Raw genomic sequence first — 16635 nt, 5'->3', positions numbered from 1 at the left:
TCAGTCGTTATATTCCACTGCTCTACGATGGCTACATTAATCAAAATCCTGGATTCGTGACGCGTTTTTATCGTATAAAGAGTTCAGGCCCTCGCGAGTGGGAGAGTCGATCACGGGGAGGGACTGAATTATTCGGGTTACATTATCTTAGACTTATATATGCTCTTATATAAATATTTCCTTGCATTTCAAAAAATCAATATATGACAGATTATCGTAAAACAGCAAAGCGTTCGTGCTAGTCAATTGTTAAAATGAGGAATCATGTAAAGTACACGACAATAAACAGATAAGCATTACCTGAGTAAAAGTCAATAAGGTCTATAATACACTATTTACGGACTGATTTTACTATAGTGATAATTAGCAAGCCGTTAAAAATACATCCTGGGATAAAATATACGCATACATAATAATTCAGTTCAATTTACTTTTTATAGATTGCAAATACATGTATTAAATTTACCATTATTCCTTAAGTTGATTATATTCAGTTGGATATAGTAAAATCTATGGATTCATTCTACGTGGATTTTTGTTCAATATTTTGTATATATTTAACTTGTTCATCTTGTATTTGGAGAGCATAGGTAAGTACTGTGTCTACTATCCAATCCATTTGATTATCAATTATGAAATATTCATGTATAATCGAAGGATCAATTTACACAGGTTTGTCTGTAATATGAAAACCGGTAAGGATTTAGAACATTGTACTTTGTCAAAAGTTTAAAAAAAAAAAACTATGCCGCGAGTCATATTTTCTGTCCACAGAGGGATGATAATTTGTACCTCAGTTTTAAATACCGTAATCAACCTACCGTAGAGAACATTAATACTATCAACGAACAAAAGGTTATTTAAGGTTATATAAATTAAGGTTATTATACAGTTAAACAGTTGTATATAGTTTAAATAATAGGCTTTCCAACGTCACAAAAATGGTTGGAATCTATTAATACAGCCATTGGAAAAGGTAAAGTAAGACTAAGTTGTCAATGACTGCTCTCCTGACTGCGTGTCTGTCCCGCTGTTGTCTACATTATTTTGGAATCTTAGACCACACTATATTACCAGCTAGCTATCTTTACGACAGATACAATAGGATCTGTGTTCCAGATTGCCAATCAAAACAATTGTTTAGGCTATCGTGTATTGCAGATTATCTGAGCTGTCTGTCGTTTCCGATTGCCATTGCAATAAAGTGGATTTTGCAACCGTGTAAATAATGATCTGTGTCGCCCATTGCAAAAACCCAAAAGTAGAAGTGTCGTGATGTAAAAGGTTATTACATTATTCACATCATATTACGGGCTACGAGTACAGCGGATACAATAGGATTTGTGTCTCCGATTGCCATTGGCTATCACGTATATTTTGGTCTGCGTTTCCGATTACCATTGCAGTACAGTGGACAACATATTTTGGTCTGCGTTACCTGTTGTATCTTCGGTACCAATCGCCGATATTAGGGTGTGTAAATTGTCCCGACATTTTGTTATTTCAACAAAACTTCTACTTTCTCTGTTTGTTGTACTTTTGTACTTTTTGGTTATGTCCAATTAATCTGGTACCTAATACAATATTCAAGTGTACTAGAGGTTAATACAAATAAAATCTTCTGTCTAGCAGTTAGCCTGGATCCCAGGCTAATACTCATAATAATATTAAAGCATCGACCATTCATCTTTTGGGGGCACATATGGTGATTTTTTCCCCGGGATAAGCAATTTTTTCGATCGTATCTAAATTACAAACTATTTTTAAAACATATGATACGGCTGCTGATAATGAACATTAGCGCACGTACAAACGGATGACAGAGAAAAGAGAAATTACCCCTAGATCATATATGATAACTGAAACAAATTATTTTTTTTTTCAAAATTAAAAGAGTCCAACAATTTATTAAAAAAAAATCCATGCCCCATTTATAAGATGAATGGTGAGTTTTTATCAATATAATGATATTTTATTTTTCTATAGTCATAGACATTACACGCATTTGAATCTAAGTTATATTTAGACACAAATTATGATTTTTATAATTTTAAACTTTAGATTCTGAAAGGCGACCTTATAGTTTCTAAATCCACTTTATTTAGACTCGGTTGGGTAGTTATCTCAATGAAATTCATAAAACATCTTATTTCATAATGATGCTGCTTCTGGTGCATGGTCAACACACACTGCACATAATGTTAAATGGTAATTTTATGAGCTAATGTTATATTCTATATTTTTGCTGTTTTTCTTTTCTTTTCTTTTAAATTATTTATAGTATAAATAGTGAATGTGCTAATCGTTGCACTGTATAATCCCATTTTATAGGTCCTCTATCGGAAAGAAACGTGTCCCTATTCATTACGGATTCCTGCATACAATTCAATACTTCAAATAATTGGTTTTGGATTCGTGTGATTAATATATTTAAACATATAAATGTAGTCCGTACAGGTAGATTGATTTAAAGTTCTATGAATTGAACCGTGAATTTAAAATGGCGACACGAAAGAGTTGTATGATGTTGCTTTTTGTTTTGTTAGGTCCTGGTTGAGTTAATCAACTTTTGGTATCAAATATAAACCGGTAAGTTGTGTATAATTTGTTGCAGTAAATATAGCCATTTTCGTATAGTTTAAGTAAACCAATTTGTATTGAATTTAGTTGATTATTTATCTAGCAACGGAAAATCGCAAAATAAAACCATGTGCATTATTTACCACAGAACATATTCGATCATTTTCTGTGTTAATGGTATACATATTACAGCCTTTTTTTCGTTTTTTACGCGGCCCCTCTACTCTTATTTTCCGCCACACATTATACATAGAAATTTAATGAGTTACTTTTTCTACAAGACTGTTTTCGTTTGAGCATGAACACGCTAATAAAATGAAAAAATAAAGACACTGTGCCATTTTTAAATACCACATGTTTATAATAATTTAAATATTTATTCCACAATATAGCTGTCATCCAAACAGTTTAAACATGTCTCACTTTTTTTTCAAGTAGGGATTTCCACAAGATATATCAGAAAGTATCATCAGTGATATGGGTATCATGTACACAAGTATTCGTTATAGCGTTATTATATTAAGTATAATTTTTGTATTTCTAACTTTTTGATATATTTCTGGTTTTTTTTTTCCTATTTTAAAAGTAAATTACTTTGATTGTTTCAGTTCCTGTCAATTATAGACGTAATATATTTGGTTTTAATTACAATGCTATACTTATTTTATAAATTTTGACCAACATGGAAGTAAACATGTTTAGTCAGGGAAAACACGGTTTATTCATAAGTGGGAATTTGCTTTGAACTACTAGCTTTTAGTAACTGTGGGGACTTTAATATCCATACCTTTTGGTTTTTTTTTTGTAGTTTTTCGTAATTTTGTGTGTGTTTAGTATCAATCTGGTAAGTCAAGCCTTTTCAAACTTATTGATAGTTTGTACTTATGTTGTGCTGTTACACCACTGTTCCAGTTTAGGGAGGTTTGGTCGCTCAAAAACATGTGAAACACCTCCACATTCTTTTTTTTATATGTGCTGGTCCCAAGTCTGGAGCCTGTAATTTTGTAATTGTCGTTGGTTGATGTCTGCCTTATAAGTTTTTCGAGTGTCATTTTAGGATTATACCAGGCCGTTGTTTTTTTTTTCTCTCGTTTGGTTTGTTTCACATTTTGACATGTCGGGCCCTTATATAGCTTACCCATACTGTATGTGTTTTCCCAATGGTTGGAAACCGTATAGTACCCTTTATTTGTTTACATCATCGTCCCTTGGTCTCTGATTGATTATTATATAATTATTTTTCATGTTGATATTTTTTCAAATTTAAATTGACGAAATATTCTATATTGTTCTATTAAATAGTGACAATTACACTTTTGAAATTATGTTCAATTTAATGTAAAAACTTGCATAAATTCACGTGTTATCACAATGTTTGCTGGGATTCTATCAGCAATATGACAGTATGTAAAAAGTAAAATAACAAAAATACCGAAAATTCAAATTGGAAAGTCCCTTATCAAATGGCAAAATCAAACGCTCAAACACATCAAACGAATGGAAAACAACTGTCATATTCCTGACTTGGTACAGGCATTTCCTTATGTAGAAAATGGTGGATTAAACCTGGTTTTATAGCTCTCTATTATATTGTCTTTATAAACCTCTCACTTTTATGACAGTCGCATAAAACAGTATGTAACTGAGTCACTATAGTTAACTTAAAACGATTATAACGATTTAACCAATGACAATAAATGACTGACGACTGTCACTTGATAGTAAAATACACGTGAAATATGAGAGACAACTATGCAACAGTTACTCATTCGTTTGAGTGAATTCTACCAAATTTTGCTCTCCTTTTCTGCAAGTCAAAGAACCCATACACGAAATCTTGGAGAGATCCTTAGGTAATATTGTAGACAACATTTATATCCTTACTTACAACATGCTCTCTTTTCCAGCGACATTTTAATTTCCCTTCTTTGACTCGGCAGAAATTACACTTTTAATTGGTTGTTAAATTGTAAGTGTTCTGAATATACGTGAAATATTTGCCGCTGGAAGTTATGTAAACAAATATCCATCAATCTGTCAAAACTAAGATCAAAATTAATGGAATATAAACTGAAATGGTTGCCTTAAATAATTGAGATATTTTTCACTGGGCGCGAACCAAGCACCAATAAATCAATTAACAAAAGACACGTTATTTTTCAATGCGTAAAGCTCTAGATCGTCATAGAGTCTATAAAAAAAGATTTGAATAATTAAATCAGTAATCAGAAACCACGAAAGATCCGCCATCAACAATACATTATCAAAACGATGGTTGTAAAAACGTTAAGATTTTACTATACATGAGACATCTCCTGACTTGAAAACCCAGTAGCTAGCTATTGTTAGATTGAAATTTACTATTATAAAATTTTGGAAATCATTTTAAATTAAGAAATATATCTCCCTCATGTAAAGGTCTGGTTCCTTGTCCGGATTTGGCTATACTATATATAGGTTATTTTTTATTTGATCAGCTCTTCAGCGTTTTTTTTTTTTTTTTTTTTTTTGTATATATAAGGTTTTTGATTTTCAAATATTTCGGCCTCTAAGCATCACTGAAGAGACATAAATTGTCGAAATGCGCATCTGGTGCAGTAGAATTGGAACCGGAACAGGAGCATGCATGTATGAGGGTCTCCATGGGGTTTACAGAATAGAGAAAAATGGACAATAGTGCACTATAATGGCAAAAAAAAATAATAAGAAAAGAGAAAAATAGGGGGAAAATGGGCAAAATAGATAAAGAATAGAGAAAAATGGTATAAAAAACATAAGTCTAAAAATCAGTTGCAATACTGCTTTCCTGTTCTACATTGAGAACTTTGAATCCGTTAACATACAAGAGTCTTGTCCAACGTCCAAAAATAAGTTACTTAACCATAATACCATTGTATTCTCCTACGTCTAGAAAATTCCTGTCACGGTACAAGATGGTAAAGTCAATATTGATTTTCTAATGACAAAAACTCTAAAGCAGACAAGCAGACGTGAACAAAATGTGTGACTTTTTAATCGACAACATATTTTTAAGTTTGTTAAAATGATATTCCAACCGATAGTCGGTATTCCTGTGGGCAAAACTACCATTTGAACAGCCCTCACCTGTGTATTTTGCTATTCTGTCAACCAGGGGTTTCAAAAAGAAGACCTTGTTGTGTCTTGACCGGTTGCAGTAGCGGATTTGGGGGGAGGGGGTGTAAAAGAGTGCATACTCTCTCCCCTTTGATCGGTAAAATATCTTTTTTATTCATAAAATCGCCCCAAAATTGTTTTGGACTCGCTCCGCTATACAATATATACCATATATATTCCTTTTTCCGAAATTACTACTGGATCTGCCCCTGCGTTGTGGGTATTTCTGTTATTGGATTTCTGTCACATTGAAGTTTATCCCACTACTTCATTTTTTATACTTTATCAAAAGTCTTCAATGTTGTATCCGAAAAAAAAAATCAAATGTAAACATTGCATGTGTTAAATACCTAGTATGGATTTGTTAAATCTTATTGACACAAGGGCTTTGTAATAACTATGGAACGCCACAGCTGTCTTATGTGGAACTCTGATATTACGTTATGTTGTTTTATTATTACTTGATGATATTTTGTCTTTACATAATATGGTTTTGACATTACGTAATGATGTTTTGATATAACTCAATATGGAATAGTCATTACTTAATGATATTTCGATATTACACGATATGGTTTCGTATTGACTTGATATAGTTTTGTCATTACTCAATATGGTTTTGTCATTACTCGACGTGGTTTCACCATTATTTAATGTGGTTGTGTTATTAGGCAATGTGGTTTTTGTCGAGCCTGCGACTTTTGTCGCAGAAAGCTCGACATAGGGATAGCGATCCGGCGGCGGCGGCGGCGGCGGCTACGGCGGCGGCGGCGGCGGAGTTAGCTAACTTCTTAAAAGCTTTATATTTTAGAAGGTGGAAGACCTGGATGCTTCATACTTTGTATATGGATGCCTCATGTTACGAAGTTTCCGTCAGTCACTTGTCCAATTTCCTTGACCTCATTTTCATGGTTCAGTGACTACTTGAAAAAAAAGTTCAGATTATTTGTAATGTTAAATTCTCTCTTATTATAAGTAATAGGATAACTATATTTAGTATGTGCGTACCTTGCAAGGTCCTCATGCCTGTCAGACAGTTTTCACTTGACCTCGACCTCATTTCATGGATCAGTGAACAAGGTTAAGTTTTGGTGGTCAAGTCCATATCTCAGATACTATAAGCAATAGGTCTAGTATATTTGGTGTATGGAAGGACTGTAAGGTGTACATGTCCAACTGGCAGGTGTCATCTGACCTTGACCTCATTTTCATGGTTCAGTGGTTATAGTTAAGTTTTTGTGTTTTGGTGTGTTTTTCTTATACTGTATGCAATAGGTCTATTATATTTGGTGTATGGAATGATTGGTAGGTGTACATGTCCAACTGGCAGGTGTCATCTGACCTTGACCTCATTTTCATGGTTCAGTGGTTATAGTTAAGTTTTTGTGTTTTGGTCTGTTTTTCTTATACTGTATGCAATTATAGGTCTATTATATTTGGTGTATGGAATGATTGTAAGGTGTACATGTCCAACTGGCAGGTGTCATCTGACCTTGACCTCATTTTCATGGTTCAGTGGTTATAGTTAAGTTTTTGTGTTTTGGTCCGTTTTTCTTATACTGTATGCAATAGGTCTATTATATTTGGTGTATGGAATGATTGTAAGGTTTACATGTCCAACTGGCAGGTGTCATCTGACCTTGACCTCATTTTCATGGTTCAGTGGTTATAGTTAAGTTTTTGTGTTTTGGTCCGTTTTTCTTATACTTTATCCAATAGGTCTACTATATTTGGTGTATGGAATGATTGTAAGGTGTACATGTCCAACTGCCAGGTGTCATCTGACTTTGACCTCATTTTCATGGTTCAGTGGTCAAAGTTAAGTTTTTGAGTTTTGGTCTTTTTTCTTATACTATTATGCAATAAGTCAACTATATTTGGTGTATGGAAATATTCTATGATGTACATGTCAGTCTCGCAGGTTTTATTTGACCTTGACCTCATTTTCACAGTTCATTGCTCAGTGTTAAGTTTATGTGTTTCAGTCTGTTTTTCTTAAACTATAAGCAATAGGTCAGCTATATTTGTTGTATGGAAGGATTGTAAGCTGTTCATGTCTGCCTGGCATGGTTCATCTGACTTTGACCTCATTTTCACGATTCATTGGTCAATGTTTAGTTTTCTTGGTTAAGTCTGTTTCTTAGAAACTATAAGCAATAGGTCAACTATATTTAGTGTATTGAATGATTGTAAGGTGTACATGTATTTCTTGTTTGGTTTATATGACCTTGACTTCATTTTCTTGGATCATGTTAAGTTTATGTAATAGTTGTAGTAAAGCTTTCATTTAGGACTATCAACATAATATCAATGGTTAGTAAAGAAGGCGAGACATTTCAGCGTGTCCACTCTTGTTACATTACTTGATGTGTATGTGACTTAACGTAATGTAGTTGTTTCATTACATGATGTGGTTTTGTTATTTCGTAATGATGATTTGCCAATTCTTTATATGGCTTTAACATTACGTAATGATGTTTCAAAATTTGACGATTTTACACTACATGATGTGTTTGTTTCAGTATTTGATGAGGTCCTGTCATTCTTTGATGTGGTTATCACATTACTTGATGAGGTAAAACCACGTGACCAATTCGGAAAAACTAGTTCTATTTTTAAATAGATTTCCATGTTTTATGTGTCTTGGATGATTGTGGCCATCCATCGAGTTAGAGTTCAAATTAAAGTTCGGGTTACTGTTCGAGTTAAACTTTGAGTTAGTCTTCGATTTTGAGTTTAGAATTCAAGCCATTATTAGAATTAAAGTTCTAGTTAGCATTGAGTTTCGAGTTGAACTTCGAGTTTGAGTCACATTTAAAGGTAGAGTTCGAGTTACAATTCGACTTCAACTTTGAATTTGAGTCACCTTTTGAGGTACAGTTCGAGTTAGACTCGAAATTGAGTCTCATTTAGATTAAGATTTCGAGTTGAAATTCGAGTTATCTAATATGAGTTCGTATTTAAATTTCTATCGCGGATCAAGGGCTTTTGCTCGGGCTTCCGAAAAGAGGGCTCTGGGGTATGCGTACAAAAGATAAACAATGTTACAGTATACAAAACACAACATAGACGTTGCAATAAAGTTAGATGTGGTGTGATTGCCAATGAGACAACTATCCACCAGAGTTTAAATGCAGTGGATGTAAGCAATCATAGGCAACCGTACAGCCTTCAACATACCGTATAGTCGGCTACAAAAGGCCACCACGTGAAAATGTGAAACAATTCAAACGAGAAAACTAACGGTCTAATTTATAACTAAACAATCTACGAAAAACAAATATGATACACATGAAACAACGACAACCATTGAACTACAGGTTCCTGACTTTGGACAGGCACATAAAGAAAGTGCACGTGGTGGAGTTTAACATGTATGTGAGCGCTAAACCCTATCCTAACCTCGGACTGTAGTGTAACAGCACAACATAAGAAAAAAAATGTAAAAAACATTTTCAATTGGCTTAACTCAATAGATCGGTATGACTGAATATAAATCCATCGGGGGTGATCTCGGGTGCTCCGGAAGGGTAAGCAGATTCTGCTTAACGTGTGGCACCCGTCGTGTTATTCGTGAAAGTACAAACCCAGTGATTTGGTTTTATTTGGTAGTTCACATTCGAGGAAAAGATGACGGGATTGTGGTTACGATAACTGGAACATATCCGTCGTCACCTGTGAAACAGATATTCCAAAAAGTTAGTTTTTTTAATTAGTGCGAGGTATATCAGAGAATGCAATTTATAAAAATAAAAGATTAATATTCGTATATGTTAAAATGATCATACACGCTAAAAAAAATCGGAGAATTCTTATTTTATAGAATTGATGCTTTGTCGCTTAGTCCGATCCCCCCATTTCCCTGTAACTTTAGTGTGAGTTGATTTAAAGTGTCTCATTTGTTGACATTTGTTGACCATAAAGTACAAGTCTTTTGATTTGTGTCGAGCCTGCGACATTAATGTAGCGGCAGTGAGACACAACAAACCTATATTCCGTCGTCGGTAGTGGCGTTGGCGTCTTCATCATTTAGATCGTTAGGTTTCTCGTTTGAATTGTTTTTACATTTTTCATTTCGGGACCTTTTATAGCTTACTATGTTATGGGTTTTGCTCATTGTTGAAGACCATACAGTCACATATAGTTGTTAACTTCTACGTCATTTGGTATGTGGTTGAGAGTTGTCTCATTGGCAATCATACCACATTTTCTTATTTTTATATAAGGTTTTTTTTGCATTAAATATTACCGAATTAAACTGTTTTGACATGATAAATTTGTAAACCTCCATGAAATGTTATAAAACTTGTATAGGAGTTATTCTTCAAGATCAAGATAAAGCATCTACAGAAAAACATTTTTTTTTAAACTTTTTTTTTACCGATAAATGTACCGATAAATGTACAGTCAACATTACACTTTTACACTGACAGCAGCAATATCAGGCGAGACACAGGGTTCCGTGGAATCTTTTACGAATTATTTATAATACTGCCTCCATTTGAGAACTATGGAAAAAAAACGGCAGGACCAAGTGGTTAGGGGATATCCCCCTTATGTCCGAAATACTGTTAATTTTTTAGTACTTTTTCTAATTTTTGTCTGCCGTTCCCCTTTTTCATACCAAATAACTCTGAACAAGAACTCGAACTTTAATTTGAACTTTAACTCAATTGATAGCGATACTCATCCAAAGCATATTAAACATACGACATATGGAAATCGGTTTAAAAATAGAACATATTTTTTTCCGAAATAGTCACGTGGTTTTACCTCATCAAATAATGTGATAACCACATCAAAGAATGACAGGGCCACATCAAATACTGAAACAAACACATCATGTAGTGTAAAATCGTCAAATTTTGAAACATCATTACGGAATGTTAAAGCCATATAAAGAATTGGCAAATCATCATTACGAAATAACAAAATCACATCATGTAATGAAACAACTACATTACGTTAAGTCACATACACGTCAAGTAATGTTAAAACCACATTGCTTAATGACACAACCACATTAAATAATGGTGAAACCACATCGAGTAATGACAAAACCATATTGAGTAATGACAAAACTATATCAAGTCAATACGAAACCATATCGTGTAATATCGAAATATCATTAAGTAATGACTATTCCATATTGAGTTATATCAAAACATCATTACGTAATGTCAAAACCATATTATGTAAAGACAAAATATCATCAAGTAATAATAAAACAACATAACGTAATATCAGAGTTCCACATAAGACAGCTGTGGCGTTCCATAAATAACACGTAAGAGTAATTGTATAACGGATGACCAGAGCATATGTATACAAGGATATTGTTCACTTTATTATGAATTACTGTATACCTATATGGAGTTATTTTCTTTCAGAACGATAGGTCATTCTTTCGAAGAATCAACCCGGACGATACCAAGTTTCAATGAAATATGCTTCAAGGCGTAAAATAATGACATGCGTGAGGTCATTATTTTCGCTGATCAAAATGCAAATATATAATTTACTAAACTAAACATTTAATTCGTTTGATAGTTATCGTGTGTTGTTGCCAGTTGGGGGTTTACTTTTTAATATTCCATCTTTGATAAGTTTAAAGCAGAAACAATCCTTTCCTCTGTTTATTAGATTCACACTGTATTGGAAATCATACTTTGTCCTATAAATGTATAGATATTCGTTTTTCGTTTTTCGTGTTACATGTACATGTATCACGATTTCGTGCTCTCTTCGTGCCATTTCTTAACTTTTTACATCTATATATAGCTTTTACTCTATCAATTGATCAAATGACCTTATATTCTTATTTTCTATAGATTAACAGCCACGTACTTTATAATGGGAGGAGGGGGAGTATAAATTTAATCCTGATTCTTGGTTTAAAAAAATGTATTGCCATTCAAAAGAAAATTATTCTGAATAGTTCAATTTGTTAAAAATTGTTGAAAAAAAAATCTGCTTTTCCGCGATAAAAATGTCATGAAAAAAAACCCTTAGCATCCCCCTTTCATAAACCAAGTTGGTTCGATAAATTACAAAGTGACTTGTATTTTTCATGCACCGTTATCGGGCGGTATCATTTGTGTCTTGTTTCATGCAGTTACAGTAATATTTTCATTGTGCCTGGATAATGATTTCTAAAGTTTACTAGTATATCAATATTAATTAGTGAGTCTTGTTTCACATTATAAATGACTTATGATTCACATTATGAATGACTTATGATAAGTCAATGGTATTTTGTATGCAGTTGTATTAGCATTGGCACATCTCATTTCCATGGAAATTGTTAGTCCTGTACCTTCGATTTGAATATTTGCATAACTTACAGCTTAAAGTATTGCTACTTTAACTTCAACATTTGCATTATCAAAATAACAAAAAGGCGAGACATATCTCTGTGTTAACAGTTTATTTATTAATAATTTATCACTTAGTTGATTTTACATTTAGTTAATAAGTTTTAGATGAGACTCAAAGAGTTGTAAGATAATGACATCAATGTGTAGGATTTTCAAGACAAAGTAAAAATGGAGATCCTGGCCACATGGCTTGTAATGATTCAAATGATGACTGCGACATAAGGAGAGAGTATCAAAGTAAACAGAAGGCGAAGATTGTACTTTTGAGTGTGTTGATGGTGGTCCTTAAATTCTAAATTCTGTAATTTTTAAGCCAGTTTTGTCTATTCTTTATAAATTTTGCCCCTTATTCTCCATTATTTATATTTTAGCACCCGATTATTCTCTATTCTTTTTTTTCTTTTTTTTTTTTGCCTAATATTCTCTATTCTGTATTTTTGGCCTATTTTTCTCTATTTTGTATTTTTGGCCTTTTTTTGTAGTATTGGCTCACTATCATCTAATCTTTATAACCCATCCAGACCCTCAAGTGTTATTTACATATATAGAAAGATATTAAGGTAAACTGTTTAAGTCATAGTGTGGTGATTCTGACATAAGATAACACTCATATTGTTTCCTTATGTCGTATTATGAAACAAATTCGTTAGGGAAGGAAACACTTATTTTACAAGTGCTCTATATATTTTTAGATTCAACTTTTTCAGTCATTTTGTATGAATGTCTATTGAGTACCTTTATAGCTTTAAAAAAAAAAATGCGAGTAGTGTATATAAGTGCGTTCAGGATGATAATGGGACATGTTTGTCAATTATGAACTAAGTTTTTCAAAAAATCAATGTCCAGTCTGTTAAGTCGATTGATAGCATTTGAAATGAAAGTCAATTGGTAAATACAATTCTCCGAAGTCACTTGTTATGGGATTTTTCAACATTGTTCAGAGTATGGTACAGTGAATTTTATGTGAATTATTAATTAACATTATTTGAATAAAGTTGATACTGTAAATAATTCAACAGATGCTTTTATATATGGACCTGTTGTACATGAACTAAGTATAATCCTGGCTTATCTTAATTATAATGACTTCTTTCTCTAGGCAAAATCTTCCCAAGGGTTGACTAGGGCATAGAAGTATGGTCATTCCTTGACTTCTCTCTTCCGACAGGAAACACCATGGCTAGAGTGGGGCATCCGTTTGGTTGTGCGGAATGTATGCATACGCAGCAAAGTCTGGTCGGTATAGAGATATATATCCGATGCCTTGTGTAGGATGAGTGACACGCTCTCTGCAATTCAAAGAACACTTGCCAAAATTCTCCGAGGGGTCCATTAGTAGCCTGTTTCAATACAATATTTTTGCCCCTATCAGTATACCCTCATTTGCAGAAGAAGTCCAAATTTCCCGCTCTTAATGTCAGTTATCATTCAGACATTCTTTACAGAACCTACTTACTGTATTAATTGTTCTCGTCCTAACGCACAAAATATTTGCCACTGGGACGTGAAGCAAGTAGCAATCAATTTAATTTTAGGACAATCAACGCAAAAATACAATTTCACATTTCTGAATAAAGCATTAATTAAATCTTATAGATTATGTTTCATAACAAATGATGCGCATTTCTAAATGCAAACATATAAGTCATGCTTACAAATGTATTCAAGAGAGGCGAAAGATATCAAAATGACATTCAAACTACTAAGTCAAAGACAAATTGACAACGCCATGGCAAAAACGAAAACGACAGAAAGATATAACAATGTATAATTTCAAATGGCAAATAGGTAACCATATACTCTAATTGTTACATATTTATATACAGTATATTGCCCCCTCTCCATACACCAATCCGGAAAACCCGCTCTCCCAATTCTTAAACTTGTTTAGTATTTTAACTGTATGTATATCATGTGCAATTATATTTTTTGTATTTCAGTACGAAGAGAAATGGCATGAGTTCCATGCCTAGATTGTGAGAAAAATAATGCAGATTTGTAACAGAAAGACATTATATTACATGTAAGTAGCATATTAAGCAAGTTTATTCTGACAAAAAGAGAGGACAATCAATCTGGATTAAAAGATTTGAGAAACAGAAAATTAACATGTTAACAGGGTCATGTGGACCCTTTGGCTAAAACGGCTTTGTTGTCACCTCAAAATTTACTCCGAGTACAGACAATACAGCTTTGGTAAGAAATATTTAGTGTATATTGATCTGATGAGTTAAGCCCTTTTCATCTGGTTTTTGTATTGCCTTGGCGGAGTCAAAAAAGCGAGACTAAGGTATGCTGTTTCAGACGGCGGCGGCGGCGGCGGCGGCGGCGGCGTCAACAATATACAATTGTGATTAGGTCAGTTTACGGGGAACCACTAGTGGAAGGTCAATGATATTTGATATGCAGTTGTACATGCATTGGCACATCTAATTTCCATGGATATAATTTGGTCGCGCCCCCTCAGTCATGGTCTATTGTCTTTGAAACTTTTGTTTAATTTACATGTATTATTTTTGATTTGGTTAGTTTAAGGCGACTACTAGTGGTAGGTCAATGTTATTTGGTATGTAGATTCATAAGCATTGGTACACCTCTGTTCCATGGAGATTATTTGGCTCCGCCCCTTCAGTCATGTTCTATTGACTTTGAATGTTTTGCTTAGTTTACATGTTCAAGTTTGTGATTAGATCAGTTTAGAAGAACCACTAATGGTAGTAAGTCAATGATATTCGGTATGCAGTTGTATTATCATTTACAAGCGTCTTTTCCAGGGAGATTATATGGCACCGTCCTTTCATCGTGGTTCATTGACTTTGAAACTTTAATTTAAAGTTAAAGTTTGTGTATTGGTTAGTGTACAGGACACCACCTATGATAATTCAATGGTATTTCGTAAGCAGTTTTATAACCATTGGCATATATCTTATGTGTCAACATTTTATGCATCAACTAATTTTTATAATTTGTTTGTACTGTTTATTCAAAACACACTCAGACGCAGATTTTCTGCGTAACAGGAGCGACAAATACACATAAATTTACGAATAACATAGAAGCGAAATGAGTAGAATAAATAAAATAAAACAGAATAAATATTTTTTTTTTCACAAAACTAAATGTATACTTCATCTATTGACCAGATCGCAAAACGTCCGTGCAATCTGTAAAGTTTACATAACCACGTGATCACATGAACACAATAAAATGATAATGGATAGTAACAAAAAGTGTAACATATATAAATATATTCATATGTGATGATTTACAGAGAAAGCAGTAGTTTTTCAACTTTTTGAATGAAAATAGAAAGGTTAGTTAATACATTTAAGTTACACCACTATCCCAGGTTAGGTGAAGGGTTTGGCACCAGCAAATATGTTAAACCCCGCCACATTCTGAATGTGCCTGTCCCAAGTGAGCCTGTAATTCAGTAGTTCTCGTTTATTGCTGTTTTTCGTTTATTGTTTTGTACATTAATCATACACTAATTTATTGACAGATCAATTTAGTTAACATAACTCTTGCTTCTTATATTTACATAGAATCCAATCTGATTAAAAAAAAACAGCTTAGCTTTTCTGGAAAAAAGAATTGATATTAAAAGGGGAATCAGTTACGAATTCGACAAAAAATAAAATATGACTTCTGTTGTTGCAAACATTTATAAAAGTGGAATAACGAAATAATAATTCCTCTAAATAAGTTCAAAAACATCATTAATGTATTATTGACTTGTAAGTAAATAATTCAACTCATTCAATTCCATATTCATGCAACCTTTAGTTTGAACTTTTTGTGCATGTATTAAGATTGTGGTGATCAGCATGATCATTCATTAAAAAGATAATTATGTCAACATTGAAAAGTGAAACAAAAATCCGATTGCACATGCTCGCTATCTATTTTTATATTTATATTTATGTTGATATCAGGTTATTTGATCGTCGGCAGTCTGCAGGGGTCATTTCGATGGATAAATAAATGGCGTCTGGTCTTAAATACGTTGGAAATGCTTAAAGCGAGCCCATACATTGTTGATTGTTTCTGTTTATCATGTTACATTTGACAGGTTTGAAACGCATTCCCCAAGTATCAGCCCATGTACCTTAGGTGTCAATGTATTTTTGTAGCTCCGAGCAGTCTTAGTTATTGTTTATTTCTCTATAGTACTTACAATCGTCTGCAAATAGTCTATTCTTCGATGTCACATGATCCGCTATGTCGTTAATATGAAAAAGGAACGGTATTGGTCCGAAAACTGCTCCCTGCGGGACTTCTGAAAGTACCACTGAATCACCTGGTGTACTCCCATTTACAACTACGCATTGCGACCTGTTAGACAGAAATGAGTCTATCGAGTACTCCCAAATCGTACTCTCGTGTTAATTTGACCTGTTGACACAATTTGTAATGCATTTTAATGTTGACTTATTTTGTGTTATATCTCGTATCACTATTTTTAATATTTACCACCTTTGATAAGTATTTAGTATGACGATAAATTTTCATTTCTGTACTGGTACTCTGAACATTTATTTAT

General features: G+C 33.3%; 1 protein-coding gene across 7 annotated transcripts in view; it reads left to right on the top strand.

The window, feature by feature from the left end:
• The first annotated feature begins 931 nt into the window (after window positions 1-931).
• LOC127710293 (beta-1,3-galactosyltransferase brn-like) overlaps window positions 932-16635 on the top strand; it is a 33727-nt gene continuing 18023 nt past the window's right edge. For 5 of the 7 annotated variants that reach the window (XM_052216089.1, XM_052216088.1, XM_052216085.1 and 2 more), the window contains exons 1-2: window positions 2471-2589; window positions 14033-14115. In XM_052216089.1, coding sequence (XP_052072049.1) covers window positions 14081-14115 — 35 coding nt within the window. In that variant the 5' untranslated portion in view covers window positions 2471-2589; window positions 14033-14080. Of the gene's footprint in view, window positions 977-2470; window positions 2590-14032; window positions 14116-16635 lie in introns of those variants that run through there. The other 2 variants (XM_052216090.1, XM_052216086.1) reach the window with 2 other exon arrangements.

This window comes from Mytilus californianus, unplaced genomic scaffold (genome assembly GCF_021869535.1).
Source record: "Mytilus californianus isolate M0D057914Y unplaced genomic scaffold, xbMytCali1.0.p SCAF_7, whole genome shotgun sequence".
Lineage (NCBI taxonomy): Eukaryota > Metazoa > Mollusca > Bivalvia > Mytilida > Mytilidae > Mytilus > Mytilus californianus.
This window is presented reverse-complemented; position numbering and strand designations above follow the sequence as displayed.